Here is a 21,631-nt window from a genome sequence, read left to right on the forward strand (position 1 = left end):
AGTCTTTTAATTAAAGCTTGCTTCAGGCCTTCTGCGGAAAAAAGTGGGAATGAATAAATCAAAACAAAGAATGCCGACTGCGAAGATTTTGCACAATTAATTAACTCTAGAAAAAAAACAGAAACTTTTCAGAAAAAGCTCAAAATTTGAATTCGAATACTTATTAAATTGTTGTTTCAGTTGCTAATCTAGTGAAAAACCATGACAAAGTTTTATTAAAAAAAGTCGTTGTTCGGAAATGGAAGAGAAAAACATCGACGAAATTTCAATTACAGAACATTTATTTTTTTCTTTAAGCCATTGCATAAAGGATAGTTCGTGTCCCGATTTTCTCAAAAAACCTTAAATTCTTTGAAAATACAAATCCTTTGACAATTGAAAACAAGAAAAAAAACAAGGATAGCCGGTTACTGAGCGAGTAGCTCAGAATGTTCCGACAAGAGTCTTTAGAGAACTAAGGATTAGAAATTTTTTTAATTCAAATTAGTGTAGTTTTTTCTGCTTGGTGTGATAAAAGGATGTGACGTAAAATTATAAGTTAGGCATATTAGACAGTCATAGTAATATAGGCAAATTGGACAAACTTTTTAGAGAAAAATGAACTTTTAAATGTAGTTCGAATCACGACTGAAAGAACTTTAATATGATACATCAATCAAACCAGTCCAATCATTATTTGTAACCTGATTTTGCGTGGAAAACAAAAAGCAAAAAAAAACAAGGATAACCGGTTACTGTGAAAGTAGCACAGAATGTTCCGACCAGTCTTAAATAATTACAACAAATTATTTTTCAAACTAGTGTCGTTTTTGGCTAGGTGTAATGAAAAAGTCCGAGCAAAAAAGTAGAGTTTAGTCATTTTTGTCAGTCATGTAAAATATGCAAGACAAATAACAAGAAAATCAAAAAAATCAAATTTTTTTTGAACAACTTTTCAAAAATTCTCCCAAAATTTTTGAAGCTTTTGATTCCTAAGATGAAGTTAAAAACTCCAAAAGCTAACATAACTAAAGGAAAGTTTCAAGGCCTAAATTAGGCATAAATAAGCTAATATAAGACTGCTCACTCGCTCGAAATAAGACGAAAAAAAAATCAAAAATTTCAAACCGGTTTTTCTCGACACCAGGAAAAATTTTTGGAAATGTTTTAACTGAAAGAGCTTTAATATGACATATCACTCAACCCTGTCTGCTGATTATTTGTGGTTGCTGATTTTGCCTGGAAAATAAAAAGAAAAAAACTAAAACACACCCGAATACACAGTTTCTCTGTTTTCAATGGTCGGATCAAAAATCATACAAAACACGAAAATATTGATCTACAAAAAAGCAAAAAATCGAATACAGGAGAAGTTTATGGAAACTACTCATCAGAATTTTGATTGCCAGAATGTGTCAAGAATATGCCAAGAAAGTGTCGAGAATTAGAAAACTGTAAGTAAAAACTTTGGAATGATAAAAAATGGTCAAATTATAAAACAGAGTCTAATAAATTATTGGTATATTTACATGAGCAAGCACCCGTTAGCAAAAATGTTATTACATTTTGAGGCCAAACAGTGCATTTTGTAAGTTGTAAGCAATTTTCGCAACAAGGACGCTCCCTATGTTCTTTTTTTGTTCTTTTGTTTCATTTGATCGTTCTGACACATTTTTAACATGTTTAAAGGCTTGCGTCTGGAATCCAGGAACATACAAACAGAAATTTAAGCGCCTATATAGTGCACAGTTTGCTCTCGTAATGTAACAACATTTCTATTTTTATAACTTTTTTGGTTACCCTAAACTTTATTTTGATATTGTTTAGAAACCAGCCTGACTTGACATGATCACATTTGTTGATTTATAAACCTAAATTAAAAAGTAAGTTTTCTTTAATCTTCGGGTTAATTTAAACTGAAAAAACATCTAAATTTTTTAAAAAAAACATCAGATTTGAACTTGACATGTAGGCTGAATTATGTTAAAAAAACATTTGAATTTGTTAGGAGTATATCAGATTTGAAATGCTGATGTAGCTGAAAAAGAAGCTCACAATAACTAGCAAATGGTACTAAACTTGGCCTTCAAAGCGGTTTATGATAATTTAACTACAAACAAGGTTTTTGCTATTTTCTTCTGCTACTTGATCCATACTAACAAGATGAAAATTAGTAGTATCATTATTTTAAAATTGATTTCGTAGAGCAAAAATCCGATTACATAGTGGGCCAAAAAAATGGAATATCTCAGGCTTTTTAAATCGGTATCCGGTTGCTTAACAATTTGCAGAGAATAAATTGACTAAAGTAGTTAAAGCAAAATAAATATAATAACGTATAATTTTGATTCAAATAACTTTTTGAATATTTTTAAGTCAAAATTTCCTTTCATAAATGGTAATCGTGTGCCCGAATAGCATAACTCTAACATAAATCCTGAGAACGGAACTTTTTTGGACTATTGTTGTATCACAGGAACTAAGGTGTTTACCTTTTTTTATCGAAGAATATTACTCCGTAATAGATTTTGTGTGAGAACACAAAAAATTGACTGGTTTTTCGAGCTTCCAGTTATCAGAAAAAACTCGGATTAATCCGTTCTCACCTCGTGACGTGATCGAAACAGCTGTTTTTGAGCCCTATTTAACAATTCACTTGAAAAAAAAATGAAAAAAACACTCCCCTTCAAACTTAATGGGAAACAACAATATCAAACCGGTGAGTTATGATCCATTGAACTCCTTTCTCTTCAATCGAGTCAGCAATCGTTTTCCTAAATTGATTTTAAGGTAGGACGCTAATATTTTCAAAATTTTTATCAAAAATGCTTATGCTAAGCCTGACAATCAAGTAGGTTCCATTATGAATGATTGAACATGGCTTTTTGGACCTCGACGCATTCGCTCAGCTAAATACTTTTTGTGTATTTTAAATTTGGTCCAAAAAAATGCCCGCTAATGCATGTCTTTTTATCACTATTTAACTTTGCGTGGCAATATATTCCGTTAAATATTGAAGAACGGAAAATTTTATTTACAATCGGACTGGTCAATTCGCTCGCGACGGTTTTTTTTGCGAATCGCGCGTTTTCATTTTCGCCATAGTTTGACTAAACGTGCGAGTGGTTTTTGCGGATCCTCGGATTCAACAATTCAAGCAAATTTGACGGGTTTCAAAGTGATGTCCTTATTGTTCTGCTACTTTCTCAGGAAAGTTATGTATTTTCGTAACCGAGTTCTGACTTTCAGTTCAACTATAGAAGTTATTTAAAAATTTAGCGAAAACTGGTTCAGGTTCAGCGCTTTTTAATTGCGTGGATTAGAACTAATAGCTGTGATTAGTCTCGGTTTTAATGACTGCTCAACCAGAAAAGTATCCTGTTGCCTAGTATATCTCATAGTACTCGCTAGAAACTTCTCACCAATCGCTCTTAAGCATCAACGTGGTACATTGCGCTTTGTTGATTGAGCCTCCACTTTCTTCCTTTTGCGCGCAAAAATTGCGGGAGCAAAATCGTTTCAATTGTCAGTGCAAGCAAAAAGTTTTTTCTAAGCACTCAAAAAAATTGCGCCATTGCTGTATATTACGGTTTTTGAAAGTTATTCGTTTCAACGAGATCACGTTTTTTTTATCAACGAGATCACTTTCATTTTAACAATCAAAAGTTTTAAATCAAAATTTCTTTTCATAAATGGTAATTGTGTGACCGGCGTAAATTTTTAAGAAAGGTTTTTTGGACTATTGCTTTATGACAGAAAAAAGGTGCTTACCCTTATTATCGAAGAAAATTACGCCGTAAGAGGTTTTGTGTGAGAACACAGAAAAAATTGACCGGTTTTTCGAGCTTCCGGTAATCGCAACAAAAAAGTCGGATATGATCCGTTCTCACCTCGTGACGTGATCGAAACAACTGTTTTTGAGCCCTATTTAACAGTTTACTTGAGAAAAAATACAAACAAACACTACTTTAAAATAAATGGGAAACAACAATATCAAACCGATGAGTTATGATCCATTGAACGCTATATTCTTTTCAATCGAGTCAACAATCGTTTTCCTAAACTGATTTTAAAGTACGTCGCTCACATTTTCCATATTTTTTTAAATCAAGAACGCTTATGCTCAGCCTGACAACCAAGTAGGTTCCATTATGAATGATTGAATATGGCCTTTTGGATCTCGACGCGTTCGCTCAGCTAAATAATTTGTGATTTTACTTTTGGTCCAACAAAATGTACGCTCATGCATGTCTTTTTATCTTTTTTTAAATTTGCGTGGCAGTATATTCCGCTAAAGATTGAAGAATGGAAAAAATTATTTACAATCGGACTGGTCAATTTGCTCGCGATGGTTTTTTTCTGCTGATCGCGCGCATTCATATTGGCCTTAGTTTGACTAAACGTGCGAGTGGTTATTGCGAATTCTCGGATTCAACAATTCAAGCAAATTTGACAACAATTCAATCAAAGTGATGTCCTTAGTGTTCTGCTACTTTTTCAGGAAAGGTAAGTATTTTCGTAACCAAGTTCTGACTTTCATTTTAGCTATGAAAGTTAATTCAAAATTTAGCGACCCCAAAGCGAAAACTGGTTTGGGTTCAACGCTTTTTTATTGCGTGGGTTAAAACCAAAAGCTTTTATTAGTCTCGCTTTCAATGACTGCTCAACCAGAAAACGTGTAGTTCCTAAAACCTCCTTGGTAACTATCCTGTTGTCTAGTATATCTTTTAGTTCTCGCTGAAAACTTCTCACGAACCGCTCCTAAACATCAACGTGGTGCGTTGCACGTGGTTGATTGAGCTTCCACTTTTTTCCTTTACGTGCGAAAGTTGCGGGAGCAAAATCGTTTTGATTGCCAATGCCTTCGAAAAGTTCTTTCTGAGCACCTATAAATTTGCGCCATTGCTGTAAGGAACGGTTTTTGAAAGGATTTGTATCGCATTATAGTTTATGAATCAAGTTATTTGTATCAACGAGATAATTGAGCGGTTGAATATATTTTAGGTTAATTGAATTATTACGCTTGTTTTTTGGAGCAATTTCAACTAAATTTTTACGGAGGTTGAGTTCAAATTTGAGTGATTCTCTATTTGATTCCACTGCAAAAATAACTTTAATTTTCTGATTTTACCTCTCATTTTTGCAGCTTCGAACCTAATTCAATTGCACTTGACTACAAAAAAAACGAAAAATTTGCGAAAAAAAGAAACACTTAGGACAAAAGCAATTTTATGGAATGGTTTTTTAAATTTTTTTCCCTATTTTCTTCCAAGTTAATTGAATTGTTGTAACCAAAATAGCACAGAAACAGGCAATCTTTTCTCATAAAAACTTTAAAATCAAATTTTGCTTAGCATAATATACTATTAGAAAACTAGTAAAAAAGAGTCATTTTCATTGCTAGGAAAGACTGTATATTTTGTTAATTGTAAGCGGAGTCCGCAGCAAGAACACATTTTTCGTTTTTTTTTTGTTCTTTTCTTTTCTTTGATCGTTCCCACAAAATCTTAACAGGCTTGAAGACTTCTGTTTGGACTCCAGAAACCTATACACATCAAATTTTGAGCCTATCCAGCGCAATTTGGGCCTCGTAATGTTTTCATATAAAATTTTGTAGCTTTTGAGGATGGTACCCGTGGAACCAAATTGCATATTTTCAACAACAAGAAATTTTGAAACGAAAATAATCAGACCATTTTTTTCGTCAAAAAAAAGTATTTGTTTTTTTTTGTTTAAACAAGTCGTATGCTCAGCCTGTCAATCGAGTAAAATATGCGTAAAAAAATCCTTTATATCGCTCACTTGTTTATGGATTTTTTAAAAATATTTCACGTAAATTTGGTTGAATTTTTTTCCTTGTAGCTGCATTTATTTCAGGTCTTATTATTTATTCAGCCCACGATCGAGGTTTCAAACTCTTGGAACCAATCTTGTATGCTTGATCAGCTGAAATTGGACAATAAGAATATTAATCATTCCAATGCATTCCGTTTTCCTCTATAAGCAAATCAAAATTAGCCGAATCGTTAGTGTTTTTTTGTCGAACAATCATTTATTTGTGTTTTTTGTGTTTTTGTTTGTTGGGAATACAAATCAAGCCAGGGGTGCGTTGTTGAATGAAAAAAGCTGAAAAATCCAACTTTTTTCTACTTAGCAGTTTCCTGACCAAAATTTTTTTTTGCATGTAAAAACCTTCGCCGTTTTTACCTTCAGAGGATGAATGCTACAAAAATTAAAGCCGAATAAGTAAAAGACCAAAAGAGTTTCTGATAAAAACAAGTGGCAAGTAAAGAATTTAACACCATCTGCTTACAAAATTTAAACGAACCGCAAAATGTTTACATATTTTCCGAAACAAAATGAATTAAAACTTGAAAAAACAGTTTAGTACTGAAATTAAGTTTAATATCTGTGCATATTTGTGTTCACTCTCGTTCCATCGCTCAAAATAGTCTGATGTGATTGGCTGTCGGGATTGACCAACCAAACGTTGCCTCGACCTGATTGGCTAGGCTGGCCACATATATGAGAGTGGTGAGCTTGATTGTGATTGGTCGAAAATGAGTTATTGCATTGATGATTCATGGCTACCACGTCAGAACCCAAACAGCAGGGTTGTTCAGTCACGTGATGTAATCTACAAGTTGGTTGAATAGTTTGAGTACATCTACCTGAACTGCAGCAACTATTATTGTTGTCATTGCTGTTATTTCCATAATCGTTGCGACCGATGTTACCAGAATAATCTAGAAATTTCCCCAACTGGCTGATTGGACTTTGTTTGAAGCCTCGCACTTCTCTCGTCATGCGTGATTTATAGTGCAAGCTTGAGTTATGATTCGCACTGTTCACGCTAGCACCGTGCGAGCACTGATGATTGTGCACTGCAATGCCGTGCAAACTGGGTCGTGAGTTGTGGTTATGGTGTAATTTGGGGTGGTTTGAGGCGACGTTTAGAGGAGACAGGGTAACATTGGGTGCCCCGGCAGTCGAGGAGTTCTGGTCGTCGTCATCGTCATTGTCTTCGGAGTCGGATGCGTCGTAGTAGTCGTGGTGCTGTTTCATTTGGCATAATGCGCAGTAGGGACATACGCAGATAACACAACAGTCGCCCAATCGGCTACCTGAACAAAATCAAACAATCGGAAATTTGCTCTGGATTTAAAGTTTTTTTTCCAGTACAACCATTTGATATATTTTTTGCAGTTACAGAAGCATAGTGACAGTAGCATATATAGCATTAAAAACCAAAAAAAAATCTGATGATTTTGTAACCTGATATCCGGTACTCATTTCGGATTCTGTTCCTCAGTTTGAAGGCGAGAAACACTCGGAACATGAGTAGGAAGTAGAGGAGGAGGTTGCATATGAAGGCGTCGTTTACTCCGATGTGCAGTGTGTCTGTGTTGGGAGTGAGGAGGGTGAATTGGAGAAGGAGGAGGGAGAGGATGGAGAGGGAGGAGACGACAAAGGAGACTCCCAGACGCTGTAGGCCAAACGTCTGGCTGTAACAACAAAATAAAGGGTTCAGTGAATGAATAATTTACTACATTTTATACTAATCTGAATGCATTTAATATAATAACATATATACACCCCCCTCCCTCAAGAGCACAAGATTATTCTAGAAACAAGATGGAATTTACTATTAAAAAAACACGATAGCAAACCCTAAACAGACTCTAAGAGCACCCGGGGAACCAATAACATCTACCATTGTTAAGGAATGCAATTTTTATGGCTAAGTCGTCCAAACTTTTTCCGTGAACTGTACTTTTTGGCAAGTTGTCTCAAACAGCGAGCTTTTTTGATGAAATAGGCTCATTTTTGAAGAGAGCGGACAAAAGTCGACGGAAATTTTGATTTTTTTTTAGAAAATCCGCTCAAAATCTATACGTGATTACGTGTATTTTACAAAAATCAATTGAAATACAATTTATAACGTATTTATTTGTGATTTTTACTTTAACAAATGCCAAAAATTATCTGCCATTAAATGAATCATATCCAAAATTTGAAATTGACATGTGTGAAACACTATATCGAAGTCTGCAAACCTATTGAACACCTACAATGAATTCCGTACCTTAAAGTGTCTTAAACTGAAGCAGAACTGTTCAAGCCTCTTACCTAAGAAGGAACTCAGTCACACATGGGAAGAAGCCCGTGATCAAACACCACTTGGTGTCACTGAAACACTCCCACAACTGGAAGCCCCAAGTGTAGATTGGCTGGGGTTCAGTGAAACTCTCCCCCGGTTTCAACTTCCCAACAGAGCCCCCTTCATTGTTCTCATGACTAATCGAGAGTCTGTTCTGGTGTGGGTTCTGGGTACTGTCCATTGGGTAGGCCATGATAGGGTTGTTCATGTAGTTGTTGTCGGCGCCTCCGAGTGGCATGTCGGCACTTTGATCTGTCTCGGCACGACTGCGTCTGTGACTGGCGAGGCTGATTGAATCGGGTGGGGCAAGATGCTGTCAGCGACAACAAAAAACATAGTAAGTAGTTTTATCCGCATTATCGGTTCATAACGCCAAGACTCCTCCATCTCCGAATAAATTATAAAAGACTTTTAACTCGCAAAAGTAAAAAAAAGTCGTTACTACTGGGGCCTAGGAAATTAGACAGCAAGCAAATCAGACGACCGTAAAACAAAACATAATTCAGACAATAACTCTTTGTGAATTTAGACGATAAGACTTGGGCAAACAAATCTTTTGTTTTGAATGAAGTGAGACAAAAAAAAAGAAGAATATATGATCACAGAACTGATCAAAAGTTTTATTCTAAGTTCATTATGAAACAATCAATCGTAAACAAAATTTTTTTTGAAAAACCTAATCATATGTGTAACATTAACAACCTGATTTGTGGTTGGACAACTAGTACTTACTCAACCAAAAGTTAATTGTTTCGGCTTTCGAATAAAAAAATAATTCTACTTGGTGTGATTTTTTCAGTCAATTTTCGGCGATCGAAATCATATTTTTTAACAAAGTATTTTTAAGCTCCGTTGAAGAGATTGACTTCCTGAAATGAAATTCAAAAAAAATTTTTTACTTCCGATCATTTTTGCAAAGTTTACGGACTTCGAAAATTACCAATTTGGGCATGCTCTGGACTAATTTATGCAAATTTAGTATATTTCATCTATAATTTTGAAAGCGTAACGCAAATTATTTATGCATGGCGAACTATCCAATTTCGAATAGAGGCTAGCTAGTTTAGTTAGTCATGTTATTTTCGTATGACTCAAACTTTCAAACTTAATCTTTGATATTGTCCACACTTCATAGTTTTTCAATATTTTCTTTTCCCAAAAACTAATCGATTTGGATTAAGGGGCAGTCGGAACTTTCAGGGCTTTGCCCTGATATACGAGCAGTCTTCTTTAAGCTTGTAAACAAATTTCCCACAATTTGCACACATGTCATCGTCAGAATTCTGTTATTTTCTGATCGTCTAATTTGCTTGTCGTCTGATTTCCTAAACCCGTTATTACTATTTGAGAACCTGTGTAACAAGAATAGCCGGTATCGAATAAAAATATGCAACAATTTTTTAAAACCAAAAAACTTCTAGCTATCAACCGAAGTACCTGGAACCCGTTCAGTCCTATCTAACAACCTATTAGTCTATTGGCTTATTTGGCTGTTCAGTTAGAAACAACCTACCTTTTGATTGTGAAATGAGAAAAATTCGGAACATAAAAAAATTCTGGGTGAGCTATGTTACCAAAGGGTCGGAAAAAAATTTTTATTCCGACTTTTAAAAAAAGGGGGAATATATATGCTCGGAGTGATTTTTCTATTTAAACTAATTTCCAAATAAACCTTTTTTGAGTGAGGCACGCTCACGATTTTTGTGCTTCAAGCAAAGGCGCGCACAACATTTCACTAATTCGAAATCTACCGCCTGCAGTCCTAAAAGAGTCTATCTAAACTGCTCGCTTAATACTTTCATGCTGAAATTAAAACGCGAACTAATTATGGTGCAAATTCCGGGCCCAAAAAGTATCTCTTTTTGTAGTCAATCAAAGTTACGCTACAACTGGATCAATTGTTGACAAAATTATATCAAAGCGAGCTTTTCATGTATCCCAACAAAGACTACACTGTTTGCATACTTTTTGCTGAAATCAATACAAGGCCAAACTGTGCACTGGATAGGCACACAATTTTGTGTTTGTTCGTTCCTGGATTTCAGACACAAGTCTTTAAACTTGTAAAAATTTTGTCAGAATGATCAAAGAGAATGAAAGAACAAAAGAAGAACAAAGGGAGCGTCCTTATTTTGGAATCCGCCTACAATTGGCAAAATGCACAGTTTGGTTTCGTAATGATGTCTTCGGCGGAACTGTCTGAACGCGTCAAGAAGAATATAAAACTCTAAAACTTGTATTAAAAAATTTATTCTCGTCGTTTGGTTTCAAGTTTAATGTGTTCTTCGTCCGGATAATTTAAATCAGCGTTGTATCAAAATCCCAATTTAATTAAAATTTTGCTTTATATTACCTCTTTCGATGGATTAAGCAAAATATTGCGATTTTTTTCACACACTTTCTATATAGCAACTCGAAACACAACTGAGATTTTTGACTGACGACTGACATTGAAATGGTACATAATTCGAACCCAGGTGACGAGTATCTGTGTGGTGCCGCGTTTTCGATGAAAAAACAAAACTGGATCCAAATTTGCTGCAACCGCACCTTCAAAATTAAATGGGAGATATAGTTGATAACAGGGGCGGATCTAAGTTTTTCGCGAGGGGGAGGGGGGCGGATTTTCAAAAGTTTTGGCGACCTTTTTTTTGGTCGACCAAATTGACGTTCCGAGCTCTCCTATAGCACTGAATTTTTGAAAAACAGGCCAAAAAAGGAGATTTTACCCATTTTTTGGAAAATGTTGACCAAAAAACCACGTGTTTTTGGCGCGCGCTCTCAATCTCCCTAAATCCGCCCCTGGTTGATATAGTGCAGAAATTTAGTAACACAATCCAACAGTAGTTCCAGCAACATCAAGAGGTTATCAGTTAGGCTCGTTGTTGTTCTAATGATACCTCGATCAATCAATCATTAATAAACACTACTACTATATTGCATCTCTACTACTTTGCAACTATAAGTTCTACTTCTTCTAGAACTGACCTGATGATCGTTTCCTCCGTGGGGGTTGATTGAGTCTTGAATGGGCTTGAGGGCAGGTAAGGATATCGAAGAGTGAGACAACATGTGGTGTTTCTTTTCAGAAGTGAACCCACCCCCACCCTCACCTCCACCCCCACTTCTGTGATTACTCATCTGTTCAGGAGGGGAGCATGGACTAACACTGCGAACTCCGCCTCCTAAAATGGTAATGAACTCGTTTGCTAGTAATTTTACTCTTGGATGATTTCACTTCCTAAATTGACGAGATTTTGGACTTTTTTCACTGTTTCTAATTATCCCAGAACTAGAAATGCATTTGAAATTAAGTTTTAAATTAAAATGATTCATTGAAGTCTTAACTCACAAATGGAGCTGGAAATTTCTATTCTGGTATGTATTTTGATGTGCAAAATCAAGTATATCTAGATATTTTAGACAAAAAATAAAACTCCTAATTGAAACCATTTTGAGTCAACCATTCATTTTTCTTCAGCTTTCGATGAAAATTCCAATGAACTTTTCAATTTTTTAGGAAAATAGAATGATAATTTTTGCTTTTCAGAAAAAAAACTACAGCCTTATTCACTAAAAAGTTAGAATTGCGAGTCGATGCTTTTAGTGTATTTTCATCAACGGTGCCCACGAACTTTGTTTTTTTTTTACTCGTTACAATTGACCCTGCCAATTTACTCCGCGCTATAATTACTCAACTTAAAGCCAGGAATTGCCAAAAAACATGATGGATTTTGAGTCAGCTAGTTGTAACCTAATTCAACAGAAATTTAACTTTCTGACAATTGAGAATTAATAATTGCCTCCAAAAAGAACGTGGATGGAGGCTCAAATCTCTTCAGTTAAAAAAAATTTTGAATCAGTTATCAGCTAAGACAAAGAAGAAAACAAAAACAGTGTTGGAAACTGACAAAATTTCTAGAAATTCATTGAACATGATAAGTTTATTTAATCTTTTGGACAAAAAAAAACATTAGAATCAATTGTGACTATGAAAACATGTGCAAAAATTTCAGTCATAGGCGTACGATATTAGCGTTACCAATAGAACAGTCCAAAACTCTCTTTTGTTGAAGCTTTCAAAATTCGAAGAAAAATACTGAGCCTCTTTAAATTGCTCTTTAAAAATTGCTTAAGGGTAGTAGCTTTCTAATAATGTTTAAGTTATCCAAATTTCAAAAAAATTGTTTTTCTGACTTTTTTTCATAAAACTAACCACTTCAAAAACTAGAGAGAACTGATTAAATCTGTATTTTTTATTCTGCTGGCACGTCAAAAAATTGAATTTCAATTTCGATATTGAAGGCCCTTCGCATTTTAAGCACCATTTCCGTTTTCTGATTTTTTCATGTAATTTAACACAAAGAACGGAAATTATCATCACGACTTAAATAAGTATTTTCACAACGTGCATTGAAAACGAAAATGATTCACTAATCCTGCTACACAAATTGTCCGCTTCAAAAAGTCTATGTTCCGTTTTGATAACCTTTGATATTTGCCAGTGTAAAGAAGAATCAAGTGGACAGCTGTACGATTTATTAATGCTTCTTAATGAAGCAAAGTCAACTTCCTATGGAGTTGCAAGCAAAATTTTTTACGGAAAAAAATCTAGATCCCGATTACAATCCCCTTGTACTCGCAACTATAATTAATGATATAGTTGCAAGGTGAGTTATGTATTAAATACTATACTCATAGAGTAATTTCAGATAAGGTACACCGTCTGCCCGTCACGCTATCTTAATTTCGGCCGGATAGATTCGTGCAACTTCTTAGTCTAATTCTGATCTTAATCTTACTCTTATATCTCCTAGTCTCAATAGATTTAGTGTACACCGGTTTGCGCTAGGTAGTTCCAGAATGAGAACAACTGTATTCTAAGTTTAACTCAAATTGTTCTGGTGTTGAAACTACAAGTAGTTTTCTTGCTAGTTTTGATATTTTTTCAAATTTAGATAGTCTTAAAGTATGACTTTATTGTATCAATTTACTTTAATGTTTTTTGATATCTGTCAAGCCCGACAAGATTTGAGAAATCGATAGCCAAGTTTCAAAAATCTGGAAAAAAGTACAATGAAACTTAAAAACGGTATAGCAATTATTATAGCAATTCCACGAATCATAAATTTTTTGGTTTCAGCTAGAAGATTTTTTTTGCGATCTTACAAAATTATGTTTAACTTGAATGATGGTTTTCTTGCATGAATTTGCAATTATCTTGCAAGATCTTGACAAGATTTACATACATCTTGCAAGATAACCATTGGCTATCAACTAGGGTTCGAAAAACTTTCTAGCTTACATTTTTTCGCTGGGTTTTGTAATCAGGTTCAATTAGATACTATTAGGCAATTGAGGCTATTATGACAAAAACAACGCTGAAAAAGCAGCATAATTGTAGATTGGAAGCCATCATTTGTCCTACTCATTACTGAGTGTATTAAGCGCAAATAAGTCTGAAGTCAGGCAAATTTTTCTCGACACTGAGAGAAATTTTTGTTTTGGAATTCAAAAACACGGCCGAAAAGGGATGTAAGATAACAACACAGTTGAAATTTGATCCTCTTGGGTATAGCATAAACTAGGTAATATAGTTCCTTCCCGTCGCCTTCGCTTAAGTGGTCAGAGCAACCAGAGGATAAAAACTTACTTATTTCAAAAAGCGTAACAGGATTAAAGTTTTTGAGAATATAAAAAGTAGGGAAAAACAGAAAAGGAGATCTTCAGACGTCAGGTCGCTTTTGCACACCAAACGCGAACCTGTAAATTGGGTTGTATGCGGAAAGGGAGGCGTCAAGTCCTGCTCGAATCCTCTATAATGATGATGATTCCTCCCATTCCCACGCGAATCTCGTGACTCACCACCCCCACCCGTTCCAATTCCCCCACCCGGGCCAAAACTATCTCCGTGGTGAGTAGTGAACACTCTATGCGACACAGGTTGAGGTTGTTCGATGTGGTGTTGGTGCGGAGGTCCCACTCCCCCCATGCGACTGTGGGCTGAGAATGCGTTGGGGGAGAGGGCAGATCGTCCACTGACGATTAATTCGACCGGTTTGAAGCCTGAAATATAATCTGACTCAGTTATTTCCCAAACATTTTTCAGTTTAAGTTTCTTAACGAGAGTCTCTGGAAAATAACGAGTATTTCAACAACGGGAGGCAAAGAAAAACATGACGCCACTCTTGGAAACCTTCGAATCTCAAAGAGGGTGGAAAAACAATGACTGACTGATCTAAAACTGCTCTGAATTGAATGAAGAAAATTAGAGTTTCAAGAAAAAAATGATCTCAATTCTAGAAAACCTTAAGACTTACAAAATAAAACGATAAAATTTAAGCCATGTTGGTTTAAAATTCAAATGTGTTCATGTATTTCAGATGAATCGGAATGTTTTGTGCCACACAGAATCTTGGCAAAACTTCTCAAAAAATCTAAAATTTAAACAAAAAATTACTAACTTCTCTCATGTTGAGGAGCACCACTTGTCAAATGTGACGGCGAAACTTTATCCGAAACCACATGTACATTACAAACATTGTTATTATTGTAGTTCATCTTCGACTGGGAGTAACACGAGCTACAGGACTCCGAGTTTTGACTCGGCAACACTTCGTTCGGGACCCGAATGCCCTGAAGGGTTCGCAAGGAGGCGGCCGCGACTTCGTTTTCAGGCGACATTACCCGAAAAGAGGTTTCCATGAAGATGGAAGGCTCGGTTCGCGGTGAATCCTGATACAATATTCCAATTTTGCTTTTGAAGTATAGTTATAATGATATTTGATTTATAATAAAGCAAAGTAAATCGGTACCTTTGAACAAACCTCAAAACAACAAGTGAAAGAAACAGCAAAAACTCAAAATTTGAATAAAAAACTGTCAGATTGAGCATCTTTTTTAAGTGATTAGCTGATATTGTAAATTTATAAATCTGAAACCTACTTTTAAACTAGTATTTTGTTTTGAGTTGAGCTGAAAATTACCAGTTACAGAACCCATTATCGAAAACCCACAATTTTTGAGGGTTCTTGCACATTTTGTGCTTGCCGACTTCAGGTAATAATTTTAAATTTGTGGGTTATTTATGTTTAAAAGCTTCAAAGTGAAATTGGAACATTCCTGGTGAGTCATCAGATCATTTGATCCAGAGTGGTTGCTGTTCGGCTGCAGAGGGTAAAACCCAGAGCGACTTCCGGCTGCCGAGGGATTCCGACTGCGTGAAATTTGCCCGTTCGAAGCCGAATCGGGTGTCGGCACCGAAGAGTCTATATAACCTTCGGGGGTGAAATTTGCGAATCGTGGGTGTTCGGCGGTCAGAAATGACATCTTTTTAACTATTTGAATAATATGATAACTTCGATGAATGGGTAAATTGATTCAAGTAACCCAGAAGACTGATTGATTGATCATTTTGAGAAACTTGAATTTTATGACTATAAAAGTCGACATCTCAATCGAAGATTAAACCAATGCTGTAGTTCGAACTTTTTTCTCTGAGATTTAAATAAATTGATCGAATAACTTCCAAAACATTAAATCAAGATAGTTTTGGGAAAATGTGGCACAACGCCTCGCAAATCAAGCCTTCGGTCGATAAAATTTATTCCGCTTTTCAACTTAAAGCTCTACTTTTTTGCCACATAAAAATAGATAGTACGTTTCATTTGAAATTCAATGGTAACTCGCTGGTGAACGGGTTAACAAAAATGAGGCAAAATTTTCGATTTTAGTATATTTTCATAAACGAATCGCCCTTTTTTCTGATTGACCCCAAATAAATTATAATGAAAATTGAGGTGAGATCGCTGTTTAAATATCGAACGACTCAAAAGGAAATTGTACAATCTTTATTTGTGTCATTAAGTTTGACAATATCAGCAGGTAGTATACGCATAATTTTTTCCAATAATTTTCGTGAAGTGAGCTAACAAAAGAAGAAACACTCTTACAAAACAAACTAACAAAAGAACAAAGTGATAATTAGAGAATCAATTAGGAGTCAAAATACATTTTGCCGGTCGTGTAATAACAAAATGTTCAACCACCTTTTGATTGCATATTACCATCTTTTTGATAAGTGGTAAGTTATTCCAATATACTGTTCTTTATTGTTCACACTTCTGTGCTTATTTTGTGTTGAGTCTTTTTCACTCCATTGATTCTCGGTATTCTAAACAGAAAACATAACCAAATTATCTATTCCAGTAATTGACCTGGAAACAAATGACCAGGAAAAAATAAAACCAATCTCAGCTAACTCTAAATTTGGTGTAAAAACACGATGACGCATGAAAATACGTCACGTGTTGAAAGGTGTGGATTTAATTTTTAGTGCGAAAAAAAGTTATTCCACAAATAATTCTGTTTAAAAATATGTTTTTATACTTTGATGTTGACGAAAAAGTGATTTTGGCAGTGAGATAGCACTTCATATGCCAATAAAATATACCAACAAAAAGTTGGCGTTCTTTTACTATTCATCTTTACAAGAACGCTTCTAACCATTTTCATCACACTTTCAAAATATGTTTAAAAAATCAACAGGCAAAATGAAAACTTTAAGTAAACAGGTAATAAAACATAATAATCTTCCCTCCTTCCTCTAAAATAAAAAAATCCAGATATTTGTGAAAACATAATATATTTTATGATCAATAATCAGGGAAAAGCCTCCAAATTGAACAAACGAAAAAAAACTCATTTGTTATTTAAATCTGGTCTGTTATTTCCAATTGAATGGCGCGAAAAATTACAATTATCAAGTGACTATGCCGGCTAAAATTTATACATCTCTATTGAAAAGTCTTTAAAAGAATGAATTAGTTTTTTTTTGTCAATTTGGAATACATTAAGCAACTTGTATGTAGAAAAATTTAAGTCAGTCAAAGTATTCGGTAGAATTAATTCAAAAAATCATGTGCCGGTTCCAAAGCACAGTTATCGCTGAAATTGAACAGAAGATATAGAAATTTAAAAAAACATTTTCTCTTGTAAGATGGAACAAATGACTAAAGCTACAAGCAAAATTTTATCTCCATCCGATGCTTACTGTAGCGCAGTATCATTTAATGATTTACACATGAGTTTTGTCATGGAATTTATTGTTTTGATCATTTGAAAGTTGTGAACGAACAAGGTATTTAGGAGTGTTTTAGTTTTTTTCTTTTTTTTCCATTTTTCTGTCCAAGTTATGTTTTATATTGAAGCCCTTTCAGCCGTGATTCGATTTATTTTGTAAGATTTTGACTCAGAAAAAACGACAATAAGTTAGAAACAATTTTGCATTTTTTCAAGACTCTGGTCGGAACATTCTGTGATATTTGCACAATAATCGGCTATCTTTATTAGCTAAGTATTTTGTCCATTTTTGTAACAAACAGCTTTTTTGTTTTTATTATTCCAATTTCGAATAAGATGATGGAGTGTTTGCGCTCAGGTTGTTTTTTTTTCTCATGGCAAATTTTTTAACTAGCATTTTTTACAGATTTTTTTGTCATCTAAACTATTTTGATACCCTGAACTAGAAAAAAAAACAAAATTCACACCCGACAGATTTATGAAAAGTTATGGTGAAGCGTAAAACAGAAGCAAAACGTGTTTTTCTGTACTTTACAAAGTGTGAAGGGAGAAAACAAAAAACAAATAAGAAAGAAGTTTTCAATTAACGAAAACTTTTTTTTTCAAATTAAGAAAAGTCTGAGTTAAAGGGCATTGAGTTAAATGGCAACTAAAAAGTTCGAGATGCGAGCTGCCTTGTTTCTTTATGTTTCTCTGAGCATACGCAATTATGTTTTTGTGTATTTTCCAATGAAAACAACTGCTCGTATCAGACGAAACTTTGAAGGTTCCAACTGCTCATTAATGTAAATTACAAAGTCTTTAGTCAAATATTTGTAAAAATAATGCAACTTTTTTAAATTTTTTCTTTTATTTTTTGAATTATAGGAAAAACAAAGTGACATAATTTGCGTCTTGTTGTATATCAATAAAAATTAATTGCTTGTTTCATTTCAGTTCGGTTTTATTTGATTTTCGCTTACGCTCTAATAGGACAAAATATAATAACATTTGAATTGTAGTATGTACTAATCAAAACATTGACAAATTCAACATAATCGCTTTAAACAAATAAGCGAAATTATTATTTTTGGAGATTTTTAAAGGTTTTCTTGAGCTTTGGACATAAACATTTTTATAGTTTTTTATGAAAAAGGTCAACTAAAAATGGTTAATTAAAAAACTAAAATCTTTCTGGAGAAAACAGAACCCCGAGAACCAACACTCCGAAAGTAAAGATAGTATTTCGAATGAACTTTGGAGTATATATACAGGTCATTTACTAGTCATTTAGAATCAAACTCACAAAATTGCTGTAATTAACTGAAAATTCTTAGCTGAATTAAATTTAGAACTTGTTTAATAAAAAAAAAACAGCTCATTCTCAATTGCACTGAAAAACGGCAAAAATGCGCGAGAGTCTATATACACTTCAGAAAAATGAAAACAAGTTCCAAAAATTCAATGAACAACATTCTTGTTTTAAAATTCAAGGCTAATTGGATTGAGCGAAATTGGAAAGTTAAGAAACAAGGTACTCAATAAACCACATGCGCTGCAATTTCCTAAAGCATAGGGCCCAGATATTAATCAGCAAAAAAAACCGAGGTAATCCCTCTAATAGACCAAAAAGCGAAGCAAACATAAACGTCAAGCGGTTCGCTGATAGTTTCCTTTGACGGGAGTAAAAATTGCAACTAAGAATACATTCAAAACTTTTTTAAATTTTATACTCAAATTATTTTCCCTTTTTTAAATTCATTGGAACGAACACAATTGTTTGAACCATTTTTACTGTAATGTTGTCTAAAATCTCATCAGTAAATATTTAAAAAGCTTCAATTAGGTAGCAAGATTTGTAGAAACAGCCCAAAAATATCAAATTATTACCTTGATAGACAGCTAAAACGAAAGAAAAACTTTTTAAGTGCTTTTCGGTTTAAGAACACTTCAAAGCTAAAGCTATCTAAATAATTTCAAGGATTTAGCAAAGCTTAACAAATGAAAAACTTAGGATCTCATGACTTGCAATTTATTTTAAAAATTGACGGTTTTTTTGCTTAAGAAGAAAAATTTTGTTTCAAAAATTTTACCTGCTAATTAAACCACTTCAAAATCATTTGAACGAGCAAAGGATCTGGAATTTTCTCGGAGGCAGGGGTTGGTTTTTAAAAAACGTTCCAAGTTTAAATATTGTTGATCTATTTATATGTTAACCATATTGATCTTCCAAAACACTCTAAAGAGCCATTTTTGCAAAATTTTTTCTCCTAGCAGCTAAAATTGCGGAGAAAACAGCCAAAAAAAGAAACCATTTTGGGCAGTTTTTGGAAGCTCTGATCTAAAATAGCATTTATCAGTCAGAGTTTTTCCTCAAAACACCGTTTAACGATGAAGTTTTTTCTTAAAAAAATTTTGGGTTTTCAAATTTTTTTTCTGAATCGAACCCTTGGGCAACTTTTCATTAAAAAAGAGCAAAAAGATGTAAATGCTGTCTGATTAAGCTTATTAACTGCGCGTCTAACAGAAAAACGTCAAACCATAAATATCCCTGAATTTGACTTTTGACATATCCTTTCAAGTCTTTTAACAAAGCACTAAGTATTCGCAATCTGTCTTGTAATTTTCCGAAGCAAAATTGGTTGTTTGTTAACTATGAAATCAAACCGACCAATTGTCAATTTTGAAATGAACAACATTCCCAGGCATGGAAGGAGGGTGCTTGTTCATGCAACTAGAAACATTAGAACCAAATCTTATGACAGAAAATCATTTCAACGCCAAGTTCCTGAGAACTTGGCCTGCTATAGCCAGAATTATTATTACAAAACTAACAACAAAGAGAATAACAGCTTGAACTCTGGCAAAGTTGGGATACCAAAAATACCCAATTTCCTCCCAACGGAGATAAAAATGAAGGAAAACGAAGACCAGCAAAAAACGTTGCATGTAAAAAATGACCAGATCGCTGAAAATTGTTATGCAAGAGGTGAACACTTTGAGTTGGTAAGCATAACGCAGAAAAAAGTAGAGCTTAATTCGAAAAGCCTTGGGTTCTTGTCGGTATCGAACTCACAACCCATAGGCCTTGAACAAAATGCAAAGGGAGATCAACGTAAGGGTCCAGATGTTGTGCCTTTCAGTGGTGGACCCGACATGCAGTGCAAGCAGTCGCAAATGGCACCTGCCCAACCCTACCTAACAGGGGAGTGCGAAAAGCAACGGAAGGTTGTGCGCCGGCCATCTTTACCAATACGTTCTATAAGAAAACGATCAAGCTCCTTGTGTCCGATATTAGAGGTTGATTCGAGTTGTCAAGATACCTTCAAAAACACTTGCGATACTCCAAAGATTCGCAAATCAGTTTCCAATTTAATAATTATCGATATACCTGGGGATCATTCTGAGCTGTTTGAAAGGGATATCACGACAATCAAATGCAATCCAAAGTTACCCTCAGTTCCAAGAAACGAACCAGGGATAACTTCAGTTCCTAAGAAGGAGCCAGGGATACTATCAGTTTCAAGAAACAAACCAGGGACACCCTCAGTTCCAATCAAGGCACCAGGGATACCTTCGTTTCCAAGGAAGGAACCAGAGATATCTTCAGTTCCAACAAAGAAACCAGGGATACCTTCAGCTTCAAGAATGGATCCAGAGATAACATCACTTTCTAGAAAAGACCCAGTGACACCTTCATTTCAAACAAACGAATCAGGGTTACTCTCAGTTCAGAGAAAAGACCCAGGGATAGCATCAGATCCAAGAAACGAATCAGGAATACCTTCAGTTCCGAAAAAGGAACCACTGATACTCCCATCTTCGAGAAGTGAGCCGAAGATACCCTCAATTCTAATAAAGACACCAGTGATACCTTCAGTTCCGAGAAAAGAACCAGGGATACCTTCAGTTCCAGGAAAAGTATCAAGAAAACCTTCAGCTCCAGGAAAAGAATCAGGGATACTTTCATTTCCAATAAAGACATCAGGGGTACTCTCAATTCCAAGAAAAGACCCAGTGATACCTTCACTTCCAAGACAGGAACCAGAGTTATGCTCAATTCTAACAAACGAACCAAAGATACCTTCAATTCCAAAAAACGAACCAGAAATACTCTCGGTTCCACGGTACGACCAAGAGAAAACAAAAGAGCTACGAACTTTATTTCGAGATTTTGAAACAGGCCTTACTCCGATGCCTGACAACGGTACTTTTGATTCTTTCGAACCAAATATTACCGAACAGGCTTGTTTGTTTCCGCAATTTTCAGCTAACGGTTCAATTCACGGAACAAATTTCAACGCCATTCAAAATGATTACTCAGCGCATTTTGGTGCTTATTCAGTCGAAACAACTCCTCTCGTTCTCCGTGCGGTTAAAACTCTTTCAGGAGAAAATGAAAATCATTCGCACCGGTTGTTTCCAATTTTT

General features: G+C 34.8%; 1 protein-coding gene across 1 annotated transcript; it reads right to left on the reverse strand.

Annotated features, from left to right (window-relative positions):
* Nucleotides 1-6,296: 6,296 nt before the first annotated feature.
* LOC134852953 (uncharacterized) lies at nucleotides 6,297-14,872 on the reverse strand. Its single transcript, XM_063868836.1, has 6 exons — nucleotides 14,605-14,872; nucleotides 13,904-14,206; nucleotides 11,129-11,325; nucleotides 8,110-8,453; nucleotides 7,255-7,484; nucleotides 6,297-7,103 (listed from the first exon to the last, which is right to left on the reverse strand). The coding sequence occupies exons 1-6, from the start codon at nucleotides 14,843-14,845 to the stop codon at nucleotides 6,382-6,384; spliced, it is 2,037 nt and encodes a 678-aa protein (XP_063724906.1). The 5' UTR covers nucleotides 14,846-14,872; the 3' UTR covers nucleotides 6,297-6,381.
* Nucleotides 14,873-21,631: the final 6,759 nt, after the last annotated feature.

Source organism: Symsagittifera roscoffensis, chromosome 8 (genome assembly GCF_963678635.1).
Source record: "Symsagittifera roscoffensis chromosome 8, txSymRosc1.1, whole genome shotgun sequence".
NCBI lineage: Eukaryota > Metazoa > Xenacoelomorpha > Acoela > Convolutidae > Symsagittifera > Symsagittifera roscoffensis.

Coding starts and splice junctions, on each gene's coding strand:
- LOC134852953 (XM_063868836.1), bottom strand. CDS start 14,845: ATGGAAACCTCTTTTCGGGTAATGTCGCCTGAAAACGAAGTCGCGGCC. Junction 11,326..13,903: donor GCATACAACCCAATTTACAG/GTTCGCGTTTGG, acceptor TTACCATTTTAG/GAGGCGGAGTTCGCAGTGTT. Junction 7,485..8,109: donor GTGACTGAGTTCCTTCTTAG/GTAAGAGGCTTG, acceptor TTGTTGTTACAG/CCAGACGTTTGGCCTACAGC.